Source organism: Heteronotia binoei, chromosome 4 (genome assembly GCF_032191835.1).
Source record: "Heteronotia binoei isolate CCM8104 ecotype False Entrance Well chromosome 4, APGP_CSIRO_Hbin_v1, whole genome shotgun sequence".
NCBI classification, from domain to species: Eukaryota; Metazoa; Chordata; class Lepidosauria; order Squamata; family Gekkonidae; genus Heteronotia; species Heteronotia binoei.
The window spans coordinates 123532884-123550941 of NC_083226.1; the positions used below are offsets into that span (position 1 = coordinate 123532884).

An 18058-nucleotide genomic window follows, 5' to 3' on the forward strand; every position below is an offset into this window, starting at 1 on the left:
CAAGTAATTAACAACTGACACTGAAATGTAAGAGACCTTTTTAATTCAAACCTAATCTCTCTCTGCCATCGAGCAGTGCTCAAAACCTCTGACAGTTTTTTTAAAAAAACCTGGATGGGTAATACAGTCAAAGTCATTTCAATTCTATTTATGTTTATTTGGCAGAAAACCTCAGCATGCGTAACAGAGCTTACTCCAAAATAGCCGTGGAGTATGTTTAATATGTTCATATTAAACATTTTTCCAGATGGGAAGTCATGTTAGCTTGTTGCAGCAAAATTAAACAGGAGTCCAGTGGCATCAGCATAAACAGCCATGATTCAGAGTGAACTTCATCTCATGCATCTGATGAATTGAGTTCTGACTCCTAAAAATGTATGTTGGAATAGATTCTGTACCATTGGATTGCTATTCTGTTAAACCTATGAGCTTATGCCCACTGGGGGAGGGATATTTTATGGAATCCAACATATTTCATTTCTGAATTGAAATAAATAAATAAATCCCTAAGATCTGACTTCCCAATTAGTATGCTCTTTGGACTGCAGCTCTTATTGTCCCCACTTCCACTGGTGGCAGGAAAGTCCAGCACAGTGCAGAACACTGGACAACTAAGACATTTTTGCAACCTTTCTTTTATTTGACATGAGAGGAACACTCCCACAAGGCAGCTAGCTAATTCCACTACCATGTATCATATCGCCTAAGAAATCCTGTACCCCAAAATGATTCACCTTCAGCCAACGCTTGCGTGCCTGCCTCCGTATATATTCCGAGTTTTCATTTTAGGGCCACTTTGCTCCAATGTTTAAATTCCCCTCCCCTCCCTAAATCTGCCAATGATGAAAAGCATGCATTTGAAAAAGAAGGCTCTACTCCACAAGTTTATGCCAAAATAAATCTTTAAGGTACGATAAGACTCCCTTATGACAATGATCAGCAATGCCTCTGGAACTTGTCTCTGCCTTGCAGTCTTCACACACGCAGGCGACCTGACAACGCAGGAAACATCCACAGCCTTGACAATTAAAAACTTTTCTTTTCCAAGTTCAACTCCCCGCCCCCCAAAAAACTGATTTTTTTTTCTACATAAGCCCATTCAAAGAGAGCAGATTCATCGCCCCGAAGAGAAGCCACTGTCAGCCAGGGACTTTCTTGCTTGCCGCTCTGCCTAATATCGCTTTGGGTCTGGGAAGAAGAATCTCCCGGTGCCTTAACTGTTTCCCCGGCGAGCCTCTTCCTCCTCACGCCACCTTGCTGGCTCCTCCGCCCAAGCCCAGCCTCCACGTGCACCCGCGCTCGAGCGAAGCCCACCACGCCCGCCTGCTCCCGGCCACGCTCCCCTGTGACGCGCTACCGCAGTGGGCAGGGACGGGGCGGGGACGTCTCGCTAGGTTGGCTCAAGCATGGCCAGTTCCAGCGCCGCCTCTTTCGGCTCCTCCTAGTCGCGACTCACGTCTTGGCTGGCTTGTACGGGCGGACGAGCTGTCTGCGCAGAAGCGTCTGCGCCGTCGTTGCCCACGTCCAGCCGTCCCAAGTGGCAAGCAGGTTGCCAGCCCAGCCCGCCGGTCGCGTCGCTTGTGTTCCTAGCCGGTGGCGATGTCAGCGCTGGAGTGGTTCGCCCACAAGTCCTTGGGCGGCGGCATCTACTGGATCCAGGAGCGCTTCTATGAGTCGGGCAACCGGGCCAACATTTGGCTAGTACGCGGCTCGCAGCGGGACGTGGTGATCGACACTGGGCTGGGACTGCGCAGCCTTCCCGACTACCTTTACTTGGCGGGGCTTCTGAGTCCCGAGGCGGCAGGCGACGAGGGGCAGCGCCCGGGGGAAGAAGAGAAGGAGCCTCCGGGGAGCTGCGGCCGGCGGAGGCCGTTGCTGGCCGTGGCCACCCATGTGCACTTCGACCACTCGGGCGGGCTGCATCAATTCGAGGAGGTGGCCGTGCACAGCGCCGAGGCCCCGGCCCTGCGCCGCGGAGACAACTACGAGACGGTTACTTGGCTCTCGGACAACGAGGTGGTGCGGCAGCCCAGTCCCGGCTGGAGCGCCAGGCAGTTCCGAGTGCGGCCGGTCCAGCCTACGCACATCCTGCAGGAGGGTAAGAGCGCCAAGGGGGGTGGGCTCAGCTGGCTTGTCCAGAGACTTTGATTACATCGTGTGCAAATTGGTAGTGAAGAGAACCTAGTTTGCCCATGCTCGGTGCTCAGTGTACTCCAGTCTGAAGCCACCAGTGGGTTCCGTGTGGAGTAACTTTGCACGAGTTTGCATTGTAAAGAGCTCGTCTCACATGCATCTAGCCTGGGAAGATTCAGACTTCTAAGGCAAAAGGTGTGGCGTACCGTGCAGGCAGCTTTGAATACCTGCAGCATTGCTTATTTAACGAATTATTCTTTCTAGATAGCTCCGGCTTGTATAATTACAGAGAGTCGATTGCGAGAGACTTTAATCTAATATAAATTTACCAATCATTTGCAGTAAATGCTACTTGGGGGCAGAGGCGTGGCCGGGATTTTTTCTTTTCTTTTCTGGGGAAGGCGGCACCCCCTGACACACACAGCAGGTTTTCCAGAGAGGGTAAAAGATGCTGCGGGGGACTGAGGCTGGGAACTTCTGCATGCCAAGCAGATGCATGACTAGTGGAACCAGGCACACACACACACCCTGTCTCCGTATGGAGACGTCAGGAACTGGTTTTAGTCGTCTGGGGCGGGGGGGGGGGGAAAGCACCACTGTAGCTATGGACCTATATTTGGATTACTTTTAATATATTATTAACGTTCATCTCAGAGCAGAAAGTGAATATAGTCTTTCAATTGTTAGTATGGTTCACTAATATTGTATTTAGTGTCATTGTTCAGCATAATTGTTATCGTTAATAATTTTTTTATTATTACATTTATGATGGGGTGTGTGGGCCCTTTGGGGCATCCAGCTGCAAGATTCTAAATCCACTGCTGAATGTGTGTGTGTGTGGGGGGGGGTAAGGGTGCCTTTCTTGCTGCAGTATACAAGTGATTGTAGACAGGTGTGTGTGAGGGAATTTTGAAAGCTCTAGATCTGCATGTACAGAGACTACTATAATGAAGAAAGATGAGCTAATTCTTGAAGAACTGAGGTCAGGTTGTAGCATATTGAAGTGAGTGGTTCTTCTCTTCCCATAAGCCTTTGAGACAGTTCAGTAAATGTAAAAGTGGGAATGGGAGGTGTACATTGAGGGATGGGGTGGAGAACATGTTTTTAAAAACATGATCCCTGTATACAGGCATAGTAAAGCAAGATGTGTTAGCTTTTTCAACAGGTTCTTGGTGCCTAGAAAATGACAACTATGGGTCCTGTGGGTATAATATGTTAAAGGGCAGAAAAAAAACTTTTGGTATCCCATTCTCTTGTGTGTGTTTGTATGTATACATGAAGCAAGATTGTTTCCTGTAGGGCTTGCTGTAGGAATTCTGTTTGAAAATCCATATGAAAGGGGATTGAGGGTAGGATATCTTGCAAATTCCACATATGCTGCATCTTCATAGAATATGAATGCTGTATCTCTTAAAGACAGGCGGTCAGAAAATGCACTGTGTCTGTGAATGAGAAATTATGGGTGGGGATATCTCTGGCTGCTTCTGTAGAATGGCTTGCAAGAGGTGGGCTCTTAGACTGGTTGGTGTGTGTAAATATAATATAGACATAGATAGCTTCATATAGAATTGTATTTCTACAAGGCACCTCTATTGTGGAGGAATAACATAAATGGTAAAATCATCATCCAGAAAACCTCTTGGAAATGAATTGGCTTAATGGTGCAGTCCTAAGCTGAGTTACACCCATTAATTTCAGTGTACTCAGAAGAGAGTACCTCTGCTCAGGATTGCATTGTAAGAGGTCCTGTTGTTATATATGAGACTTGTAAAATAAATCTCGACTAAAGAACTGCAAACAAGGAAATACAATAGTATTTGTAATGATGATCATACACAGGGAAGCTTTATGTGTGATGCTGTTTGCATGACAAGCCAGTTCAGTCTTCAGCTATACGGTATGTTTGATCTCAGCAGATATATAGCAGTTTTTTTTACAGCTCTTAGCAGTCTAAGCAATCACACCCTTCTAAGGCCATTGAAGTCTCAGAAAGGTATAACTGTGTTTAGGATGGTGTTTATATTTTTGCTTTTGCTTTAGATCTTTTTGAAATGTTACAGTAACTTTTGCTTTGTTTACTACAGATGCAAGCTTAATTATGGGGGTCACTTCAGAATGCCTTTCAGTCTGACCATTTATAATCCCTCCTCCCCTCCTCAATGCACCCATTAGTGTAGACCCACCTAGCTTGTGGTCTTGGCCCAGTTTCTGTTGGGCATATAGGAAAGAATGTGCACTGTTGTTGTTTTTTTCTTTTCTTTTCTGAGGGAAGTGACTGGAGACCAGACAGGGATTTTGGTTGAGTTAATATAGCTGGCTGGTACCCACTTTTTGATTGAGCAACTTTGTGGACTAGTTTCAAAATATATCCCACTGTAGGTTATATACCCATCACTTTCTTCCTTCAGATTTATATTTTATTCTTTTTAATTTGTGCTTTTGGTATGTGTTTGAATTCAGAAGGGTTGAGTCTGCAGGATAGAATTTTAAAATAAATAATTTTCTGACAAAAGTATTAACAAATACCTGTACCTTGACTTTTTGGTAGTGTATCCATAAAGTTCAGACATACCAATTAGTCCATGTCTAGTTCTGTTTGGGACATTAAGCCATATGCAGTACCACTTTAGTAGATTTATTAACTGTGCTTGTTAATTGAACATTAAACTCAAGGAGGACCAGGTTAGGAGGGCTAGTAAATTGGGCTATTTGTTACTAATTAAATAGTTTCCATTCAGTGCTCCTGAAACTGACTAGACAAAACCAATAGTATTCTTTTCTGCTCTAGGTAGCTGAAATTGTACATATGTTATTCTGGGGCATTCCCAGGAGTAAGAAGCCTGCCAGGAATGGCATCAGTTGCCATTTTGCTTACAGGAAAAACACAGCAAAGGTCCAACAAGAGCATTTGTTCTCAATTTCCAAATGAAATACTAGATCATAAGCTCATGTACTCATGTTCCCAGATGGATTTCACAGCTTCTGCTTAATGTAAGGCTATGGAAAATTTCCTATGCCATTTAGCTCTCTTGAGGGCATGTATGATAAGAGGTGCAGATATTTGAACTAAATAGTGTCATTTGAGGAGGAGGGAGGTTCTCCTTTCCAATTTAAATTTTATTGAATTTTTAAAACTTAACTGACATAACATTAGAGGTTTCATTCCAAGCATTACAAACAATCAGTGTGTGAGATCAACATATGTATCCACAAACCAACATTCAGACAAAGTTACAAAGGAAGTTACATATTAGTATATTGATGATTCCATCTTTATCAAATTTATATTTTAGGTTTCCTGAATAGTTAATGAAAAGCTAATGATCCTTAGTCTAATATCAGTGTTTAAAATACTGACAAGGGATAAAATAAACACATTTATATAATACTGATAAGGAACAGAATAAACACATTTAGGTAAGCGACCATATAATCTGATCGATTTGGTAGAACATTGTTGGATTTAAGATAAACAATAACTGGATCCCAATAGTACTGCATATAGTTAGTTGTCAATAATAAAGAGTCTCTTAAAAAGAATACATTTTGAGTAATTTGAGTCATAATGAAAGTTTCCCAAATTCTATCATACCATGTGTCAAGTGTAAGTTTAGGTGAATCTTTCCAGCAGGAGGCAAATATAAGTATGATGTATTGTTTTATGATATTGCCAATAAATTTGCCCAGTGGAACAAACTACATCTATCATGGGCAGATAGACTGGCAATTTTAAAAACATTTGTCCTTCCTAATTTTTTTTACCTTATCCAGACAATATGTATGGAAATTACAGATTCTATATTGGCAAAATGGCAAAAATCTTTTGATAATTTCTTCTGGGAAGGGAAAAATTTGAGGATACACTTCCATACCTTATGTAGACTCGTAAAAAAGGGAGGTCTTTATATGCCAAACTTAAAATTTTTTGGGCTGCTCAAATCGCCCAATTGACAAAACTCTTGCAACCTTATCCAGATGATAAATGAGTGGCTATAGAATCTGTCTATGCTTCACCTTTTTCAATGCCAGGAACAATATGGTCAAAACCAAATTTTAGATCTCATACAGTCACTGCAAACCCAATTTTGAGTAATACTCTTAAAATCTGGAAACTTACACTTAGACTGCTTTTGAGACCATTATAAATAATTATGGTTCAAAAACAAGCGCTCTCCTTTCTTGCATGTATAAAACTGTTTTGGACACTTATCTGTCATCTCCTTCATCATATGTAAGTAAGTGGGCAAAAATCCTCCCAACAGAATTGTCTTAAGATGACTGGGATGTGATATGGCATTTTCCGTCTAACTTATCTTCAATCTTTAGTATCAAAACCCAATTTTTTAAACTTATAGCAAATTGGTATACGACGCCCAGCCGACATCATCGGATCGATACAAACCATTCCCCTTATTGTTGGAAAAAATGTAATTTCATTTGTGGTGGGAGCATCTGGAGGTGGCATCTTTTTGGTCAAAAGTCAGGATTTGAATTGTAGAGTGGGCATGGGTGAACATCCCTTTCAGTCATGAATTCTTGCTTTTGGATCACTTGCTATATATCTTGATGCTAAAATCCAATAGAGATTTTATTTCCCAGTTACTAGCAGCTGCCAGGGAGGGGGTTCTCCTGAGCACACCAGATCATTTATTCAAGACTGAATCTACAGTCCTAAGCAGTGCTTACTTTGAAAATAAATCCATTATCTTTAAGGATTCTTGCTTCTGAGTTTAATATGCATGCTTAGAATCAGACTGCATTCCAGTTCAAAGTGATTTACTCTTCCTTAGCGCTTGCATCTAGGACTCCATCTAATGATCTGATTAGATAAGACATTAAATTATTGGGGGCAGGCTGTGAATTAGTTGTAGGGTATCTGTTTGGCATGCAGGAAGTCCCAGGTTCAATCCCTGGCATCTCAAAAAGATCAGGTAGTAGGTGATGTGAAAGATATTTGTCATCAAATATATGGATTGTTGTTGATCACAGTAGCTTGCAGTACAGGGAAGGCAGCAAAGTAAAATAAATAATTAAAAAATTAAAATGAGGCTCATAATTTCATATGAGTTCTAAAGAATAGTTTAGCTTGCCTTTAGGCTGCCTTCTGAAAGAAGAGGATGTAGCTTTGCAGATCTGGGGAAAAAGATGTAATCTGAAATAGCTGCTATAAATGATCTGGAATTATGATTAAGCAGCTAATAATGTTCAAATGGTTATAGTTCATGGCGAGTTTAAACATTTTACAAAAGTGAGTATTTTGTTTCTTGAAGATGACAGATTTCCTGGCAGTAATTAATTTGTCAATATTTGTAACATTAAACCAATTTGAAGTCTAATTGGATTTGTGAGAAATGGCACTTGATCCTGTTTCATGCTCTTTATCTTTTATCTTTCTGTCATTCATGCAATATCACTTATTTCTGATACTATGAAAAGAGAAGCATATAAAGAGTTCTAACTTAGATGAACCTATAAAACTCCATCCAGTGGTGCCAGGTGGTCCAAATTAGTTACAGTGATGAATATTTCAGAATAACTGGATATCTCTTTAAAACATATGCTGTTCTACTTTAAAATATTAAATAAATGGTATAATCCATGTTATACCAAAAATTTAGCCATCTGAATAGGCATAAACTATGAGATTTGGGGAAAATGGGGAGGAGGGAACAACTGAATTTGAGACAATGGTCGTTTTCGCACTTAGCGTTTGCTCCCCTTATTCCGCGGCGCAATTATGTCCGGATCATTTTTCTCATTTTCCCACTAGTGACTCTTTGCGGAGTCGCCTTCCCTGAAGCCCCGGCTCAAATCGTTTTCCCACTGGCATCGACTTGAGTTCGATGCCCTGTCAATCATTTTTTTTTTAAGCGCAAGTCTGGTTGCGTTATGACGTACTAACGTACTAACGTAACATCGAGCTGTTCCCTCCCCTTCTTTTCGTGGACAAACCGCATCACGTGTGCTGCTGCTGCTTATGGATTGGCTGCAGCTGTAGAATCCTCCACAGCTCTTTATGTATTAACAGAAGCATTCACAGTGGAGAATCCTAGCACTAGATTCCCCCCCCAAATTCTGAAGCACTAGATTCCCCCCCCCCCCCAAATTTCCTCCGCTCTCTTTCCCCTCCCCGGCTGGCGCTTGCAACGGGGACCTGACTGATTCCTGCTGCCAGAGCTCCCCCCCCGCCCCATTCTCTCCTTCCCCTTCTGTGGCGCGTGTGAAGAGCGAGCTCGCGTCTATTTTCTAACCGAGCGGAATGTAGCTAGGGAGAAGAATGCAGGACTCCAACTTCCCATTTTATACATGGCGATTTTGTGCAGGTCCAGAAATCCTGGTGGCACAGCTGAGGGAGGCATTCCCTTTTTAAAACACACACACATGAACGCTTTGGCCCGCACCGGCACTAGATTCCCCCCCCCAACAATGGTCGTTTTCGCATTATCGAGATAACGCAACAGCGAAATAACGCAACTAAAGTCAATAATAATAATAAAAAATTCTAACGAAACCAATTGAAGTGGCAATTGAGGCTATTCCAGGAGGGTTTTTTTTTCTATTTGTTAATTTCGAAATATTGCTATTACGCAAAACCGTGAAGTTTAAAAAAAAAATGGCCGTGCCGGCACTTTGGGGAAGCGCCGCGAAAGGCTGATGATTGGCCAAGGGGGTGGATGGGGTGGGAGGACGGAAAGGAAGAGGGTGCCGCCCACACAGCAGTCGATCCGGCGTGGATGGATTTCCCACAGAAAACTCCGCGGAGTGGATCCGGAGGTTTTCAAAAACTCCGGAAGGAGGTGGATCTAGATACTCCGGCGTGAAACCCCTGCAGCGCCGGAGCAAACCGCAGCGCCGGAGCAACAGGTGGGAAAACCAGGAAAAGATCCGGAGGTAAATGGGGTGCTACGCCGGAGTAAACGCTAGTGCGAAAACGGCCAATAACTTGAGTACTCATTGTGCTTGCAAGATCTGTCTGTTGGGAGAGACTGGATAGTATGAACATCCAATGGCACGAATACATAACATTTCATTTTTACCATAGCTAGTTATTTAACTTAATTTCATGTCAGCTAACAAATTATGAGCTTCTATTGAAATCTGATATGTCTCATGGGAAGAGTCAGGCAGCCCAATCCAGACATAGCTGCTGCGCCGCTAATAGACTTCCTGAGGACTTCGGCACGCTGGAGTGTGGGGAGGGGAGAGGCATAGCTTGCCGAGGGAGACGGTTGCCATGGCAACACTGCTGACATAGGCACAAGGGAGGCGGGGCAGCCGGAGGGGAGGGCCAGCTTCACGTTGGCCAGTCCTGGCGCATGCGCCGTGGCTCATGACTGTCAGGGATGGGAAGAGGCGGCCCCAGAGAGGCTGACAGCCATCCCCAACCTGCCCCCAAACAGAGAACAGAGCCAATGATGGGCAGACCATCACAGGCAAAGGAGAGATGTCCCACCAGCACGGGGAGGAAACAGGAGTGAGGCTGGGCATGCACGCATGAAAAGCCTGGCTTGATGGTGAGGGGTGGGGGCGAGACAGGCCCATACGGGACCACAGAGAAGCCATCAATCCCCTCACATCCTCCCATTGTCAGAGACTTTGCCAATGGCAGGCAGACAAGCAGAAAGTACCAAGTGCAGGAGTTCACTGTCATAGACAGCGGCTGGAAAGTGTGTCTGAGATTGAGCAGCCCAGGAGCAGACACCCCCCCACCCAGAGACCCCCTATGTTGCCCTGACGCCCCCTGCCATGTGCACGGAACACCTTCCCTGGGGCCCCGGAACTCAGAGTGAGAGTCCACTTCATCAGCCCTCCTTAGTGCCCTGCGCACAATAGCCCTGTGGGGTCGGGTAGGCGGTCAGCCTGGGCAGGCTGAGGGGCAGCAATTCCCTCCCTTGTCCAGCCATACGGGGGGCAGCGTGGCAGCTCATAGACCGTTCCCCCCCCAAAAAACCCCAAGTCTGCCCACACCCCAGGCATTCCTTTGGTGAGGCCACTGACGGGGGGTTGCCCATGGAACGTGATGCAGATGCCAAGCAGGACAACAGAGGGCACAGCTCAGACTTTATTTTTCCAAAACAGAGTGCAACAGTCTCCCTGGCACGCGCTGGGCAGTCTCGCCATGGGCAGGGCTCCAGTCTGAGTGGCAGGCAAAAACAGCTGAGGGAGTGGGGGGGCAGTGGAGCGACTCTGTGTTGCGGAAGCCTCTGTGTTGGAGTCCCACCTGCAAAATGGAGATAGAGATCAAAAGCACCTGCAGGGGCGGTGGCTGGAAGAGAGGCTGCGTTTCAGCCGGGCGCTCTCTTAAAAGGACAGTCTCTGACCCATCTCCTCGCAACGGGGCAGCTACCACACACGTACACCCCGTGCTTGCCAGTGGTTGGGAACGTGGCAGAGGGCAGACCAAGGGAAGGGAGCAGGTGGTAGCACAGGGGAGCGGGGTCAGCAAATGCCCCCTGCCGGAGCCCACTGCCTGGTTCAAGTGCCAGAGTTGTTCGCACACCAAGCGGTCAAGAGCAAGGGGAGGGGGAGGCTGGGGGGGGACAGTGGAACTTACCCAGCCATGGGTGACACTCCTCGCATGCAGAGCCTCTGGGAACCTGGAACCTGTGGAGACCTGGAAACAAGACCAGTTAGCCCTCACAAGTCAAAGATAGTGTCAAAGCAAACGCGTGGCGCAAAACTGTCACCAACGTGCCTGCCTGTCCCTCACTCTAAGTCTGTATGGCCGGGAGCTCACCGGCAGAACTTCCCGCCGCACGCTCCTCTCCCTAACAACTGAGTTGTGTGAGGCCAGAGCGGAAGTATTTCTAGGAGGGGGGGAGACCGCGATCAGGTGCTGGGGAGGGGGCTCACCAGACCAAGGTGTGAGGGGATTAGCAAGTCAATCACGTTGCTCCCTAAGGGGTTTGCGAGCTTCTGCAGTTTTGGAGGTGACCTTTGTTTTTGGTTTCAACGAGTGCCTATGGGACACGCTGTTTTTGCAGGTGTAAAGTTGCGCCTCTCGGGGGGGGGGGCGTGTCATGGGCCAAACTGCTCAGGAAGCTGCCTAAACCTGGCCGCGCTCCCAACTCCACCCCCTCCTCTGCCTGAACGCCGCGCTCCGCCTCACTTCCGCCTTTGGGCGGAGCGGTGCTTGGGTGGCTCCCCACCCACATAACTCCCCCCCCTGCTGTGGTGGCACCAGTCGTATGTCGGTGCAAACCCTTCCTGCACCCACGTAGCGACTCGTCTGCTCCCAAAAGACTTTCCGCCCTCCCTCTCTGGATTGTGCTGTAAATTTCTAAAAGTACAACATGCTGTGTGATCTACTGAGTTCATCAGGTGCCATTGGGGAAAGTTGGGAAGCAGACTTAAGGATGCCCATTGAAAAAACACAATGGGAATATTGCTTTTTTAGTGGGCCAAGTGAAATCTGTAAGTGTTTAACTAAAGGCATCAGCATGTAAGACCCCTAGGAATCCCTTCCCCCAGTTTTCAAGATTCAGCCAAGTAAATGTTAGACTGCCAAGAAATCAGTGATGTGATGTGATGTGCTCATAACGTGTAATAGGTCAAGTTTTAGCATGCCACATTTTTAGACATAAGCAAAATTATCAAGTTCTTAAACACTCAATACTAGTAATTTTAGACGTCTTTCCAGTAGAACTACAGGATCTCTTGCACAAAGACCTGATAATATTTATACTTGTAGAGCAAGCTCTGCATCGCCATTGGGCTCATTTATTATTCTAGAATATACTAGTGATGAAGAAACTCATGTGCCATTTCAAACTAACCAAGGACCAGGGTGTGTTAAAACCAAGAGTGTCTTTGCAACCTGGTGCCCATTCTTAATGTCACTCTTCATCTACTAAGGCACCATCCCATTACTGGTTGTGTTGCCATACTGTGGTAAATCACTTCTGATTTACAGTGATCCTTAGAATTTATGACTTCCCAAATGCCCTACTGTCAAGAGTCTTGCTCAGATATTGCAAACTGAGGTCTGTGTCTTCTGTGATAGAGTCAATCCATCTTATGTTGGGTCTTCCTCTTTTTTCCTCATGCCTTCTATTATTGTCTTTTTTCAGTGAGTCTTCTCATAATATGACTAAAGTACAATAGCCTCAGTTTGGTCATTTTAGCTTCTAGGGAGAGGCCAAGTTTGATTTTATCTAGAACCTACTTATTTGTCTTTTTGGTGTTCCATGGTATCCATAAAACTCTCCTCTAACACCACATTTTAAATGAGACAACTTTCTTTCCATCAGCTTTCTTCATTGTCCAAGTTTCACACCCATACATAGTATTGGGGAATAGTATAGTATGAATTATCTTGATCTTGGTCACTAGTGACATATCCTTATACTTTCTAGTTCCCTCATGGGTGCCATTCCGAGTCTCAGTCTTCTTCTGATTTCTTGGTTGCCGTCTCCCTTTTGGTTGACGATGGAGCCAAAGAATAGAAAATATTTAATTATTTCAGTTTATTTATTGTCAGCCTTAAAGTTGTGTAATTCCCCTGTGGTCATTACTTTTGTCTTCTTGATGTTCAGCTATAATCCTGTTTGGCATTTTCTGCTTTAATCTTCATCAGTAGTCAATTAAATTCTTCACTATTTTTTCCTAGTAGTGTGGTGTCATCTGCATATTTCAAATGGTTAATGTTCCACCAATTTTTACTCCACCTTCATCTGAATCTAATCCAATTATTCTTACGATTCTCTGCATATAGATTGAAGAGATAGGGAGATAAAATACATCAAAATGTCTGAAACTTTTGCCAATTGGAAACCATTCTGGTTTTCCATGTTCTGGCCTAACAGTAGCCCCATGTCCAGAGCATAGGCTGTGCATCAGAACAATCAGATATTATATCGCACCCATTTATTTCAAAACCAACCTTAGCTTCTCATGATCCACACAGTCAAAAGTTTTGTTGCAATCTGTGAAACCCAAGCAGATTTTCTTCTGAAATCCTCTTGCAGTATTATCTCTAGTGCTTCCTCCTCTTCTGTAGTTTAACAATTTATTAAGGTTTTAGAATAAGAGAAATTTAAAAAAACGAAACAACATAGAGAAAGAAAAGGAGAAAACAAAAACACATTTCTCCATATGTTAGCTAGATTTCCCTTTACATTTTTCCAGCTCCCAAATCCTGAGTCTTTGCACTATTCATCTTGCATCAACTACATTACATTATTGTTGTGCTTTTCAGCCAATAAAATACATTTAAAAACATCTTGTGGTGCTATACAACTTTGATATGGCGGGATCTTTCTTTTTTCTGTTAGTGATCCCATGATATTCGTAGCTGCTCAGCGGTGAAAAGTGATGGTTCTCTCCCGGTTCAGGTGTTGAAGGCCTGTCGAAACAGTTCAGTTTTACAGGCCCTGCGGAATTGTGAAAGATCTCACAGGGCCCATACAGCCTCTGGGAGGGCATTCCACCTTTCTGATGCCGCCACCAAAAAAGCCCTAGCTCGTGTGGAGCATAGCCTGGCTTCGTTTGGTCTGGGGATGGACAATAGATTTTGTGTCCCTGAACACAGTGCTCTCTGGGGAACATGCAGAGAAAGGCGGTCCTGTAGATAGGCAGGCCTCTGACCATAAAGGGCTTTAAAGGTCATCACCAACACTTTGAAACGAACTCGGAACACAATAGGTAGCCAGTGCAGCTCTTTCAGCACTGGCCGAATGTACTCCCATCTAGGGAGCCCAATCAACAGCTGTGCTGCAGTGTTCTGCATTAGTTGTAATCTCTGGGTTAGGGTCAAGGGCAGCCCCGTGTAGAGAGCGTTGCAGTGATCTATTCTCGAGGTGACCGTAGCATAGATCACCATAGCTAAGTTGTCATGCTCCAGAAAAGGGGCCAACTGCTGTACCTGCCGAAGATGAAAAAAGGTGGATTTGGTAGTGGTTGCTACCTGGGCCTCCATTGTCAGAGAGGACTTCAGGAGCACTCCCAAGCTCTTGACCTTAGGCGCTGGTATTAGTGGCACCCCATCAAGAGCAGGCAAAGGGATCACCTTTTCCGGGCCACCCCAACTCAGATAGAGGACCTCTGTCTCCGTTGAATTCAGCTTCAACCTGAGCCAAGATGCTATGACTTGAAGAGCCAGGTCTAGATTTTCCAGAGTACAGTCAGAATGGCCACCCATTAGATAAGAGCTGGGTGTCATCTGCATAATGGTGACATCCCAGCCCATACCTCCTGACAGTCTGGGCAAGGGGGCACATGTAGTTGTTGAATAACTTGAATTCTATGATCTGCTTCTATCAGAGAATTTGCTTGCAGTTCTTGTACTGATATAATTTTTCTTTTTTCCCTTTGTTCTTTTTGCTTTGTCTTAATTTCTTGAATATCTTGTTTATTTTCTTAGATTTTTTTTTGCTTATGTTTTGGAATCCAGATGATATCACAGTCTTTAACTTTTGTATACCTTCCTTTATTCCAAAGGTTCCTATGCTTTTTTATGTTTGCTGTAATTGAGTTAGGAGCTTTTTATTTTCTTGTCTTATTTTGTCTATAATGTCCTGAGTCTTTTTATCACTTTGTTGCAGTTCAGTTAGGACATTTTTACTTTCTTATTTTAACTCTGTTGAGAGAGATTTGATTTGTCGTGAAAAAGATGACTTCATCTTGTCAGTTATTGTTTATATATTGTCTTCAGAGCTGAGTTCCTTTTTTGCAACTCTAGTACCTATCACCATTCTTCTTAAATGTTGTAACCTTCCCCTTTGTTTAAATACTTCATATGGTTTTTCCATATAACCATGTCATCATAAAGCCGTATAACCTTAAACAATATAATATAGCCATACAAGTTAACATTCTGTATAGATTTTACCTGAATTTTCTAAATAGAGTAACTGCAAATTAATAAATGTTAATCTTTGCTATAAATGTTACTATTTATTGTTATTGAATGTTATTGTAAGACCTCCAAACCACTGAAATACATTTAATATTTTAATTAACAGTTACATTACATTAACAAATTTGCAAATAATAAAAAGGAAATTAATGTAGAATACAATAATGATGGAAGACAATGGGTGGCAGCAAAGATTTCCTTAACCCAGTCTTGGACTCATTCAAATCAAAAGACAGTGGGTGGCAGCAGAGATTTACTTATTGCAATCATTAGACTCATTAAAGTTTATTCAGAGGAAGAAAATAGTGTCTCTCTTTTATTTATTGTAAGAATGCCTCGCAGTTAAGAAAGTGTATGATGCAAATGCAAGCTCCTGTCCCAGCTTAATTTTTCTGTCTTCTTAATTGACAGTAATCACAGTATGTACAGTAACAAAGAGATATCTGAGTCTTAAAAACTTGATTCACTTTGTCCAGTTTTAGAGTCTTGCCATAGTCAAGCCTCATGTATGCAAATTAATATTGTATATTTTTAATAATCTGAATTGATGAGATATTTGTAATCCAGTGTGGTTTTACTCTCTTTAATAGTATTGTGAAGTCGCCTTTCACCCTCAGATAATGCTATATTCATTTTTGAAATCCAGTCTCTGAGTCCAAGTCACCAAAATATTCTGGGATTCTCTGTAATCCAGTGTGGTTTTACTCTCTTTAATAGTATTGTGATGTATACAAAATTGGCTTCATTACTGTTCACCACTCCATGTCATCGATGAATAAGACATTGGCTTTGATATAGATCTGTGGGGACCCTGCTGATTACAGTGGGTTGGATCCAAATGTTTCATTCTGCTAACATGAGTTGATCTTCTACAAGGAGCTTTTCTCTGATGGAAAAGATGTGTTCTGCCAGCAGATCATTTCTTGCCCTGGAGTAAGGGGGTTCCCATTAGAAGAATGGAACCTTTGAATCCAACCCATATTCTTCAGTGTAAGAACTGCTTCCTATCTTCAGGTGAGTTGTTAGTCCATAAGTGAATCTATATTATTATCTAATACTGATAGATAGGTTTAGTTAGTAGCATTGGTAAGAAATTGCCAAAAGATTTTTTGAGAGTCTGTGAGGTCAGAGCTTTGCAAAAAACCCCCAAACTAATTAATTTTTTATTTGACAAGACTTGTGTATTATATAGTTTACAGTTTTAGCCATCATAAAAGCTCTCTGCCACCTTACATAGCACAGAATTCAATCTGAACACTGGGACTGTGTGAAGCCAATGTAAGGAGGGTTGTACATGCATTAAATATTCTTCTAATCTGAAGTTTGTCATAGGACTTCTGCCGTCAACTGTGATGTATTCTTTTGGCATTCTGGAGATCATGCTTTACAATTCAGCTTTCTGTGTATTTTGTTTTTTGCTCATAGGCGACGTGATCAGCCTGGGTGACAGACAGCTTACCGTCATGCATATGCCTGGCCATTCAAGAGGAAGCATTTGTTTGCATGACAGGGAACGGAAGATACTGTTCAGTGGGGATGTTGTGTATGACGGTTCCATGATTGACTGGCTTCCCTACAGCAGGATAAGTGACTACGTTGGAACCTGCCAGCGATTGATAGAATTAGTGAATAGAGGTCTTGTGGAGAAAGTCTTTCCTGGGCATTTCAACACTTTTGGAGCTGAGCGGCTTTATCGTTTAGCTTCCAACTACATTTCTAATGCTGGGATATGTCACAAAGTTTCTACATGTGCAATGAGATCTCTTGCAAGTCTAGCACTTCGCGCAACAAATTCTAGAACCACTTCATAGTATAGTATATATGACAAGTATTACCTTAAAAACCCAGTGGCTTATGTAGGTTTTATTTTGCCAGCACAAAGATAACCTTTCAGTGGAAAATCAGGCTGATAAGCCATTAAAGATACTTATTTTTACCTACTTCCTTCCTATTTGAAGGTATAAGCTAGTAGCTGTGCCAAAGCTACTGATTTTTCCTTCTATTTTTTCAAGGCAGGTTTGCACATGAGCTGAATGCTATTTGACAGATGTTCTACATGTTTTGTATTGTACAGCATTTTGAATCATACGTGTGCTAAAAGAAGTTTTACATTCATGTCCAACTTTTTGATGTTTTTAGTTAGGAATTTATGTTTAAAGTATATTTATAATGGCTGAAGTTTCTTATATGCAGTATACTGGGGTGGGAGAAGTTGTAACATTCCACTGTCTCATTGAATGCGTAGTTAAGCACCCAAGATTTTACTTTTCATTGTACGTATTGAATGTAACACAGTGATTACCAAATGTTGTTATAAAGCACTAATCTAAGAGTATATTGCATTTGATTGTTTCTAAAACAGTATGTCCGTGAATATTTGGAATATATTGCTTGCTTTTTAAATGTGACTTTTAAAAAAGAAACTAAAGGTATGAGTGCATAATTGTTAAAAGTTAATTCTAACAGTTTTATATATGATATAATAACTCATGTTTGAAAGTCCTTTTGTTACTATGGTTTAACAGCTGCAAAACCACTTTAGTATTTGTGGGTTATAAATTATTTTCTGGACCACTGTAGTACTATAGTGGGTCTCAGGAGACAGAGAGCACATTTTGCAGAAAAGGCTGCACATTTTGCAGAAAAAACTGTAGTCAATTTTACAAGACGGGATTTGGAATTTCAGGTAAATGGTTTTGAACCCCATTCTTGCTTCACTGAAGGATAATGTTTTTCCTCTTCCTGTTCCACTTGCCTTCTTCCACTTTGCCAATATTTTCATTTTAAGCATCTTAACAAAAACATCTCTGTGTTTTTCCCCAGTGGAAAATCCTGTATAATCTCTTTGGAGCTTTACCAGTGTCTTGTGTGAAGATAGGATTCGTGTCTTGAATTTGAAACGTAAACCATCTGTTCAGAACTAGATTCTAGGTTCTCTGTTCATATTCCTTTCTTGTGAGAACAGTGAATGGCTTTAGGATTGTGGCTGCTGCCAAAACTTATTTTTCACCCTTTAATCACTTGATTATATAATCTCTTAGCATATACAGATTTTGACTGCTGTGTATT

At 42.8% G+C, this 18058-nt stretch overlaps 1 protein-coding gene across 1 annotated transcript; it reads left to right on the forward strand.

Moving 5' to 3' along the window:
- Positions 1-1483: 1483 nt before the first annotated feature.
- Positions 1484-17412, forward strand: MBLAC2 (metallo-beta-lactamase domain containing 2). The gene is made up of 2 exons (XM_060235698.1): positions 1484-2098; positions 16415-17412. The coding sequence occupies exons 1-2, from the start codon at positions 1600-1602 to the stop codon at positions 16798-16800; spliced, it is 885 nt and encodes a 294-aa protein (XP_060091681.1). The 5' UTR covers positions 1484-1599; the 3' UTR covers positions 16801-17412.
- The last annotated feature ends 646 nt before the right edge of the window (positions 17413-18058 follow it).

Bases quoted from the DNA above. Each gene is read 5' to 3' on its own strand.
- MBLAC2 (XM_060235698.1), top strand. From the start codon at position 1,600: ATGTCAGCGCTGGAGTGGTTCGCCCACAAGTCCTTGGGCGGCGGCATC. The intron at 2,099-16,414 runs GTAAGAGCGCCA...TTTTGCTCATAG, and splicing joins TACGCACATCCTGCAGGAGG to GCGACGTGATCAGCCTGGGT.